Genomic DNA, 9206 nt, shown 5'->3' on the forward strand with positions numbered 1-9206 from the left:
ACCTCCTGCTCCTCCTCCTCCTCCTCCTCCTCCTCCTCAGGCTGATCTTTGAACTCCTCCTCTTCTCCGTTCTTGAATTAACAAAGAAAAGAAACAAATACTTTCAAAATAAAAAAAATTTTTTCCCGATGAAAATAAAACGGCGTCCCTCCGTCCACCTCCTCACCACGTCCTCCTGCAGCAACGTCTTCAGACCTGGTTTGACCTTCATGACCTCTGACACCAGAAAGAGCGCTCCACAGGCGAAGCTGGCGCTCTGCTCGGCGCTGACCTGCAGGAGGCGCTTCACGAAGGCTTTGACTCGCCGCAGCACAATGTCCACCTTCAGAGATTTGTAGAGGAGGTTGAGGAACATGCTCTGTCTGGAGGAGGAGGACAGACCAGGGTCCAGCAACTTCCTACAGGGGAGGAGCAGGAGGAGCAGGAGGAGCAGGAGGAGCAGGAGGAGGAGCAGGACAGAACAGAAAAGGTTTGAAAATGAGTTTGTTTCCCTGAAAAGAAGAAGCCGGTCCTCCGTCAGCGGACTTCTGCCTCACCTGTACAGAGCCACGTAGTAGCGGTCGGAGACGGTCTGCTGCGAGTCCATCACCTGGAACAGCAGCATCAGCGCCTGCACGGCCGTGTTGAACTTCACCAGGTGCACCACCCTGAACAGCGTGTCCAGCTGCTCCTTCACCTTCTCGTCTCCGGCGGCGGCGTAAGGATACGCCCGGTTCACGCCCGACAGCAGCACGCTCAGCATCTTGGACTCCACCTCCTTCTTCTTCACGCAGGCGCGGAAGAAGGAGAAGTAGATGTTGATGAGCTTGGCGGCGAGGGCGGCCTCCTCGTGGCTCAGCAGCACCTGGCTCAGGAAGCAGACGGCGTAGTACTGCGCCTTGGCGCTGATGTTGGGCCGGAACACCAGGCGCTCCACCTCGCAGCACACCACCGCCTTCATGTTGGGGTGTCGGTGCAGCAGCGTCTCCAGCAGGTACGAGGCCTTGGCCGCCGTCTTGTACTCGGGGTCGCCCAGTTTGTTGACCACCTGACCGAGCAGCGCCTTCTCCTGCTCCGGGCGGTTGCACAGAAGCTCGTGGGCGGTGGCGAGCGCTTTGGCCTTGGTCGCCGCCACCGTGTCGTGGGCCACCGAGTCCAGAGCCTCCACAAACTCGGCCACGTGATGCTTCAGCTGATGCTCGAAGTACCAGATGAGGAGGCGGCGGTCCCGGGCGTCTCTGTTACCGCTGGCCTTCTCCTCCAGCTGGTGGAAGGGGTGCTCAGCGAACGTGCGCAGCTTCCTGTTCTCGGGCAGGAGGTCGGACAGCAGCAGCTCCCTCAGCGTGTCCAGGGCCATCAGACCCATCCTCCTGCTGCCCTTCCTCTTCACCATGGCCACCAAGCTGCTCACGTGCTCCAGGGCGTGCACCGGGGCGTCCTGGATCAGCACCGTCATGGCCGCCATCCTGTCGGCCAGCACGCCGGAGGAGACCACGGTCTTCATCCAGGCAGAGTTGGCTCCTTTCTGCAGAACCTTCTTGTTCTTGTAGAGCGCCACCTCGGCCTCCAGCAGCTGCTGCGCCAGCGTCTTGTACTGAGACACCAGCTGAGGGTCCTGTGGCGAGGACGACCCCTCGGCGCTGTACTCCAGGTCGAACCACTTCCCTCCAGGTTTGAGGAGCAGGTTGTGTCTGGGCTGGAATTCAAACAGGTTGACGTTGTGTCGGGCCTTCTTCCCAGCGCTCCCCTGCTCCGGGGTTTTCTTCTTGGCCTTCTGTTTGGTAACTTCCTGCCGGTCGCTGCCGACTTCCTCCTGACCGCCGGCCTCGTGGTCTGCGGCCGACGCTCCAGTCTTGGTCTTGGTCTTCTTACCCTCTTTGGCACCGTCCAGGTCAGGCTCATCGGGGATCACGTGCTGCCCAGCAAAGGCCTTGAAGTCCAGTTTCTTGATGAAGGTCTCCAGCTCTCCTTCCTCCAGGTCGTCGATGGCTCCTTTCTTACCTCCGTCAACCAGCTCCACGTTGTCCTCCAGAGCAGCGAGGAGGATGTAGTCAGCCTTCAGGGAGGAGAGTCAGACAGTACAGTCATCACCGACAGCAGAGCCAACGGACCATGTGGAGACGTTGATGGTCCTCAACACGAACAACAACAACAACAACAACAACAACGTCTATCAACCAGGTTAGTTTTTTGAAAAAGGAAAATATTAGTCGACTAATCGACAATTAAAACAGTTGTTTGTTGAAGAGTCGAACACAGCACAGCTTTCTCATCACTGTTGTTGTTGTTGTTGTTGTTGTTGTTGTTGTTGTTGTTCCGGTGACCGCGGCTTCTCTTCGTGGTCGTTTCAATAAGAACATCGGTGTCAACTATCAGACTGGGTGGATGTAGAAAAGTAGAACTGAGGTTGGAGTCACTCCTCTTACCTGTGTTCCTCCCAGCCGTAACACTTCGTCCAGACTCAGCTCCTCTTCGTCAAGATTCCCCCCTCCTCCTCCACCTCCTCCTCCACCTCCTCCGTTACTGTATTCGGACTCCTCATCTTGTTCCGCACCGCTGTCTTCAGGCTCCGGTTCTTTTTCTTCCGACTGGAAATTCTGTTTCAATGAACTTTTAGTTTTCTTACGCTGCTTGTTTTTCGCTGCCATGCTTGATACGGCGTGAGAAGCGTGACCCGGAAGAACAAACTACGTCATATCAGGACTTCCGGGGCTGGTACTATTTCATTATTATTCATTGCAGTGTTTAGTAACTTTGAAGATATTTTTAAAAATTGAGCACATATTTATTTTATTTTTTTGTATTTCATTTATACGTTTTATAATTTTACTACAGGGAAAATCCCATTATTGCGTTCATAAATTATTGTGTAGGTTTTATAGCTATATTTTACTGTATTTAGAATAATTCAAGTGTATTAATATATCAAAAATATTCTGTTGTTAATGATAAAATAAAACAAAATAAAATGTTTTAAATACATTTTATACTTTATTGTGAAAATAACGGAAGCCGCCTCGGTCCAACGTTAGGTTCTGTTAGCGATAACGTTCATGTTTAGCTGTAGAATAGTGACGTCAGTGGCTCATTTACACTGAAGAAAATGAATTAAGTGTTTTATTTTACTCCCACTGAGTCTGTAGAGCTTGACATTAATGCCTCGTTTCAGCCATGTGTCTTTATTACGGATGTATTCATAGTACACACGTGACAGGTGTGGCTAACAGCTAAGATGCTAACGACTCTCCGCTAGTTGTCATTAGGAGGTTACGAACAACAACATGAGGTTCTTTGTCTGCGTCAAAACACAGCGGACACTGAAGCTGGTCTGTAGTCCTTCACCGGCAGGTGAGGCCGTCTGTTGTACTGCGTCTGTTAACAATCGTATTGTTTACCTGCAGTCAGTTCACATATATAAAGTTAGATTTGTTTCTAATTCACATATATCTGTAATGGTTGCTTTATGCTGTCATTATATGATCATTCTGACACATTTTTAATTGTATTAACTTAATTAAAATAATATGATCAAAAATAGTTTGGGTTAAATGCCACTTAGTCGGACGTATAAATAAAAAGTTGTTGTTGTTGTTGTTGTTGTTGTTGTTGTTGTTGGACAGTTCAGCTCAGACTCTTCTGCAGACCTTCGTCCTACAATGACCAGACCCCCCGCCAGTGCATGCTGCGACACCTCACCTCCAAAATCAAAGCCACTGGTCCGATCTCAGTGGCCGAGTACATGAGGGAGGTTCTGACCAACCCAGTGACGGTGAGTTGTACTGAACTGCTCACACGTGTTTCAGAACGAGAGACAGAGAAGTCAACGGAGACAAATCTGTCCCGTCTCCCAGGGTTATTACGTGAGGAAGGACATGCTGGGACCAGACGGAGACTTCATCACGTCACCGGAGGTCAGCCAGGTCTTTGGAGAGGTAACAAAATGAAAGCAGATTTATATTTGCAATCATCTACAGATGATCTTATTGACGAGGGCTGAGAAATGAGTCACTTTACTAAAAGTGTGTCAGAGATCAGTTCAGATTTGAACTGACAAATGAGCAAAAACTGGTGGAAGATTAGATACAAATAATTATGAAAAAGATGTAAATGAAGAACAACACCAATATTAGTTTAGAAATAGTTCTCCGTGTTGGGTAGAAGTCCAGTTTAAACCAGTCGTATTTCCTCAGAACACGTCGGTGTCGACAGGATAAGAACACACAGATGTTGTGTGTGTGTGTGTGTGCGCCCCCCCCACAGCTGATCGGTGTGTGGGTGCTCAGTGAGTGGATGGGAGCGGGTCGACCCAAACACCTGCAGCTGGTGGAGCTGGGACCTGGAAAAGGCTCCATGTCCAGCGACGTCCTCAGAGTAAGACCTCCGTCCACACAGGTTTGTCTGGACGCTCAGAGGTCAGAGGTCAACATGGCTGCACTGTCCTCCCTTCAGGTACTTGGTCAGTTGCGGTCAGTTCTGGGTGAGGCCTCCGTGTCCCTCCACCTGGTGGAGGTGAGTCCAGCGCTGAGTCGACTCCAGGCCGAGAAACTGACAGGAAGCGGCAGCCGTGAGGCGGACAACGAGGATGAGCCGGTTTACCGCCGCGGGGAAACCAAAGACGGGCTGCCAGTGTCCTGGTACCGTAACTTAGACGACGTCCCTGCAGGTAGAGGTCAAACAACCACAGACCTGTCGGGACTGGGTCTGTGGACTAGTTACTGAACTGGTTTTCTCTGGTCCCGACCTCCCACAGGATTCAGCATCTTCCTCGCTCACGAGTTCTTCGACGCTCTGCCCGTCCACAAATTCCAGGTGTGACGTCACTCTGTTGCTCAACGCTGCCGTCGCACGCTGACCAGCAGGTGGTGGTAAAGCGTGGACAACACTGGAGTCTGACTGGTTGAACGTTTTGTTTGTTTTGATCAGAGGACGGAGAAAGGCTGGAGGGAGGTGATGGTGGACCTCCACCCTCAGAACCCTGACGAGCTGAGGTTCGTCATCGCTCCGTCTCCAACCCTCGCCTCCTCCACGCTCGTCCCGGTAGGAGAACAGGAATGACGTCCTCTTTGCACCACCTGGTGGTAAAACTGTGCACTAACAATATGAAACACCTTGTCAGACAGGTGAAAGGCGGGATCATGTAGAGGTGTGTGCAGAGGGCGGGGCCATCGTCCAGCAGCTGGCCAAGCGGATCTCGGAGGAGGGCGGAGCAGCACTGATCGCAGACTACGGCCACGACGGAACTAAAACGGACACGTTCAGAGTAAGAACTCTGTCGTCGACGTTGTTGTTGTTGTTGACCTTTTTTGTCTATAGCCAGGCTTTTATTTGTTTTCTTTTTGTCCTGGTTGTTGACCAGGGGTTCAAAGGTCACCAGCTCCATGACGTCCTAAAGTCCCCCGGCTCCGCCGACCTCACCACCGATGTGGACTTCAGCTACCTGCGCAGCATGGCCGGAGAGAGTGTGACCTGTCTGGGACCCATCGCCCAGAGGATGTTCCTGAAGAACATGGGCATCGATGCACGGATGCAGGTGAGTCAGCTGACCGCGGTCGGCAGTGAAGGACCACGGGTCCAGACCAGGAGACGTCCAGGTCTTCACTCCTGCTCCCTCTGCAGGTCACGAGTTCTTCGACGCTCTGCCCGTCCACAAATTCCAGGTGTGACGTCACTCTGTTGCTCAACGCTGCCGTCGCACGCTGACCAGCAGGTGGTGGTAAAGCGTGGACAACACTGGAGTCTGACTGGTTGAACGTTTTGTTTGTTTTGATCAGAGGACGGAGAAAGGCTGGAGGGAGGTGATGGTGGACCTCCACCCTCAGAACCCTGACGAGCTGAGGTTCGTCATCGCTCCGTCTCCAACCCTCGCCTCCTCCACGCTCGTCCCGGTAGGAGAACAGGAATGACGTCCTCTTTGCACCACCTGGTGGTAAAACTGTGCACTAACAATATGAAACACCTTGTCAGACAGGTGAAAGGCGGGATCATGTAGAGGTGTGTGCAGAGGGCGGGGCCATCGTCCAGCAGCTGGCCAAGCGGATCTCGGAGGAGGGCGGAGCAGCACTGATCGCAGACTACGGCCACGACGGAACTAAAACGGACACGTTCAGAGTAAGAACTCTGTCGTCGACGTTGTTGTTGTTGTTGACCTTTTTTGTCTATAGCCAGGCTTTTATTTGTTTTCTTTTTGTCCTGGTTGTTGACCAGGGGTTCAAAGGTCACCAGCTCCATGACGTCCTAAAGTCCCCCGGCTCCGCCGACCTCACCACCGATGTGGACTTCAGCTACCTGCGCAGCATGGCCGGAGAGAGTGTGACCTGTCTGGGACCCATCGCCCAGAGGATGTTCCTGAAGAACATGGGCATCGATGCACGGATGCAGGTGAGTCAGCTGACCGCGGTCGGCAGTGAAGGACCACGGGTCCAGACCAGGAGACGTCCAGGTCTTCACTCCTGCTCCCTCTGCAGGTCCTGTGGAAGAGCTGCAGCCACGACTCCACCAGGCAGCAGCTGGTCAGCAGCTACGACCTGATGATGAACCCGGCCAAGATGGGCCAGCGTTTCCTCTTCTTCAGCCTCCTCCACCACGGCCGCCTGGCCCCCCCGCCCCCCCCGCCCCCCTCCTCGGGGCTGAAGCTGGAGAAGAGGCAGCGTCCAGCACCGCTGCCTGTGGCTGGTTTCTCTGAGCTCAGCTACTCCTGAAACAGAAACTCCAGGACTCACCTGGAAACTCCAGGACTCACCTGGAAACTCCAGGACTCACCTGGAAACTCCAGGACTCACCTGGAAACTCCAGGACTCACCTGGAAACTCCAGGACTCACCTGGAAACTCCAGGACTCACCTGGAAACTCCAGGACTCACCTGGAAACTCCAGGACTCACCTGGAAACTCCAGGACTCACCTGGAAACTCCAGGACTCACCTGGAAACTCCAGGACTCACCTGGAAACTCCAGGACTCACCTGGAAACTCCAGGACTCACCTGGAAACTCCAGGACTCACCTGGAAACTCCAGGACTCACCTGGAAACTCCAGGACTCACCTGGAAACTCCAGGACTCACCTGGAAACTCCAGGACTCACCTGGAAACTCCAGGACTCACCTGGAAACTCCAGGACTCACCTGGAAACTCCAGGACTCACCTGGAAACTCCAGGACTCACCTGGAAACTCCAGGACTCACCTGGAAACTCCAGGACTCACCTGGAAACTCCAGGACTCACCTGGAAACTCCAGGACTCACCTGGAAACTCCAGGACTCACCTGGAAACTCCAGGACTCACCTGGAAACTCCAGGACTCACCTGGAAACTCCAGGACTCACCTGGAAACTCCAGGACTCACCTGGAAACTCCAGGACTCACCTGGAAACTCCAGGACTCACCTGGAAACTCCAGGACTCACCTGGAAACTCCAGGACTCACCTGGAAACTCCAGGACTCACCTGGAAACTCCAGGACTCACCTGGAAACTCCAGGACTCACCTGGAAACTCCAGGACTCACCTGGAAACTCCAGGACTCACCTGGAAACTCCAGGACTCACCTGGAAACTCCAGGACTCACCTGGAAACTCCAGGACTCACCTGGAAACTCCAGGACTCACCTGGAAACTCCAGGACTCACCTGGAAACTCCAGGACTCACCTGGAAACTCCAGGACTCACCTGGAAACTCCAGGACTCACCTGGAAACTCCAGGACTCACCTGGAAACTCCAGGACTCACCTGGAAACTCCAGGACTCACCTGGAAACTCCAGGACTCACCTGGAAACTCCAGGACTCACCTGGAAACTCCAGGACTCACCTGGAAACTCCAGGACTCACCTGGAAACTCCAGGACTCACCTGGAAACTCCAGGACTCACCTGGAAACTCCAGGACTCACCTGGAAACTCCAGGACTCACCTGGAAACTCCAGGACTCACCTGGAAACTCCAGGACTCACCTGGAAACTCCAGGACTCACCTGGAAACTCCAGGACTCACCTGGAAACTCCAGGACTCACCTGGAAACTCCAGGACTCACCTGGAAACTCCAGGACTCACCTGGAAACTCCAGGACTCACCTGGAAACTCCAGGACTCACCTGGAAACTCCAGGACTCACCTGGAAACTCCAGGACTCACCTGGAAACTCCAGGACTCACCTGGAAACTCCAGGACTCACCTGGAAACTCCAGGACTCACCTGGAAACTCCAGGACTCACCTGGAAACTCCAGGACTCACCTGGAAACTCCAGGACTCACCTGGAAACTCCAGGACTCACCTGGAAACTCCAGGACTCACCTGGAAACTCCAGGACTCACCTGGAAACTCCAGGACTCACCTGGAAACTCCAGGACTCACCTGGAAACTCCAGGACTCACCTGGAAACTCCAGGACTCACCTGGAAACTCCAGGACTCACTCACCTTTCACTAAAACCCGATTTATTTGACTGTAAATTTCACAGTTTTTTTCATCACATTTGTAGAAAAGTATTAAATGAGGTAAAAACAGGTCACATGACCAGTGTGTTCATTATCCTGGGACCATCGCTGTTCCTCTCACAGCCACTAGGGGTCCTCCTCCATGTCGTCCAGATTTGGGGACATAATGAAGTGTCCGGGGAATTGCAGTCCTCGCTCGTCGGCGTGCTCCTCCCAGCGGGCGTCGTCGCTCTCGTGGGTGATGTAGCGCTGGCCCCGCCGGGTCTCGAACTCTCTCAGGTCCAACCAGGTCTGGTAGTCCTGCAGGAGGACCAGGACAGAAACCAGAGACAGGTGTCCATCAGGGATTCTCTCTGCAGTCATTTGTGTCACTACCTCATGCACCCTCATGGTGGCACTGTTAACACAATGGAACTACTTTGTTGATCTTTAGTTTGAACAAAATTCTCTCAAAAATATATCGTTGTTCAAACTCTGATTAGACTGGACGGGGTCAGAGGTCAAACATCTGTAGTAGTCTGGGCTCCAGTTGTATCTTTAGCTTTTTGTGTAGCTTTTGGCTAACATTAACATTATGCTAATTTTAGGCTAACTGTTTCTGCCTTGGAGTTGAGCGATGTCTTCAGGACCAGGAATGGTACCTGCAACCAGGGATGACTCAGAGACTTGTCCACGCTGTAGCGCTTCCTCATCTTCACCTGCAGCAGGTTGTTGATCAGATCCACGGCTGTGAGGAGGAGACACCAGACCAACAGGTCAACGCAAGCTCCCTCACCCCTGACCCCTCACCCCTGACCACCCCCCCT

At 53.0% G+C, this 9206-nt stretch overlaps 3 protein-coding genes across 6 annotated transcripts in view; 1 reads left to right on the forward strand and 2 right to left on the reverse strand.

The window, feature by feature from the left end:
* Positions 1 to 2660, reverse strand: part of cebpz (CCAAT enhancer binding protein zeta) — a 6990-nt gene extending 4330 nt beyond the window's left edge. The window contains exons 1-4 of the mRNA XM_017033518.2: positions 2406 to 2660; positions 537 to 2035; positions 167 to 398; positions 3 to 71 (exon numbers count right to left, since the gene is read on the reverse strand). Coding sequence (XP_016889007.1) covers positions 3 to 71; positions 167 to 398; positions 537 to 2035; positions 2406 to 2627 — 2022 coding nt within the window. The 5' untranslated portion in view covers positions 2628 to 2660. The remainder of the gene's footprint in view (positions 1 to 2; positions 72 to 166; positions 399 to 536; positions 2036 to 2405) is intronic.
* Positions 2661 to 2972: 312 nt separating this feature from the next.
* On the forward strand, positions 2973 to 8469 carry ndufaf7 (NADH:ubiquinone oxidoreductase complex assembly factor 7). Of its 2 annotated transcripts, none has more exons than XM_008313612.3 (11): positions 2973 to 3327; positions 3600 to 3748; positions 3831 to 3911; positions 4240 to 4350; positions 4429 to 4642; positions 4730 to 4788; positions 4903 to 5016; positions 5096 to 5239; positions 5336 to 5509; positions 6444 to 6691; positions 8272 to 8469. In XM_008313612.3, the coding sequence occupies exons 1-10, from the start codon at positions 3261 to 3263 to the stop codon at positions 6675 to 6677; spliced, it is 1347 nt and encodes a 448-aa protein (XP_008311834.1). In that variant the 5' UTR covers positions 2973 to 3260; the 3' UTR covers positions 6678 to 6691; positions 8272 to 8469. The 2 variants fall into 2 exon arrangements, with proteins under 2 accessions (XP_008311834.1, XP_016888980.1); XM_017033491.2 differs by lacking the exons at positions 4903 to 5016; positions 5096 to 5239; positions 5336 to 5509; positions 8272 to 8469 and adding exons at positions 5604 to 5636; positions 5751 to 5864; positions 5944 to 6087; positions 6184 to 6357 and having other exon boundaries at positions 2975 to 3327; positions 4730 to 4755; positions 6444 to 6797.
* LOC103381322 (serine/threonine-protein kinase D3) overlaps positions 8388 to 9206 on the reverse strand; it is an 11318-nt gene continuing 10499 nt past the window's right edge. For 2 of the 3 annotated variants that reach the window (XM_025056746.1, XM_025056747.1), the window contains exons 18-19: positions 9042 to 9130; positions 8388 to 8700 (exon numbers count right to left, since the gene is read on the reverse strand). In XM_025056746.1, the coding sequence (XP_024912514.1) occupies positions 8527 to 8700; positions 9042 to 9130 (263 nt within the window). In that variant the 3' untranslated portion in view covers positions 8388 to 8526. The remainder of the gene's footprint in view (positions 8701 to 9041; positions 9131 to 9206) is intronic. The other variant, XM_025056745.1, reaches the window with a different exon arrangement.

The sequence above is a fragment of the Cynoglossus semilaevis genome, chromosome 7 (genome assembly GCF_000523025.1).
Source record: "Cynoglossus semilaevis isolate Cse_v1.0 chromosome 7, Cse_v1.0, whole genome shotgun sequence".
Lineage (NCBI taxonomy): Eukaryota > Metazoa > Chordata > Actinopteri > Pleuronectiformes > Cynoglossidae > Cynoglossus > Cynoglossus semilaevis.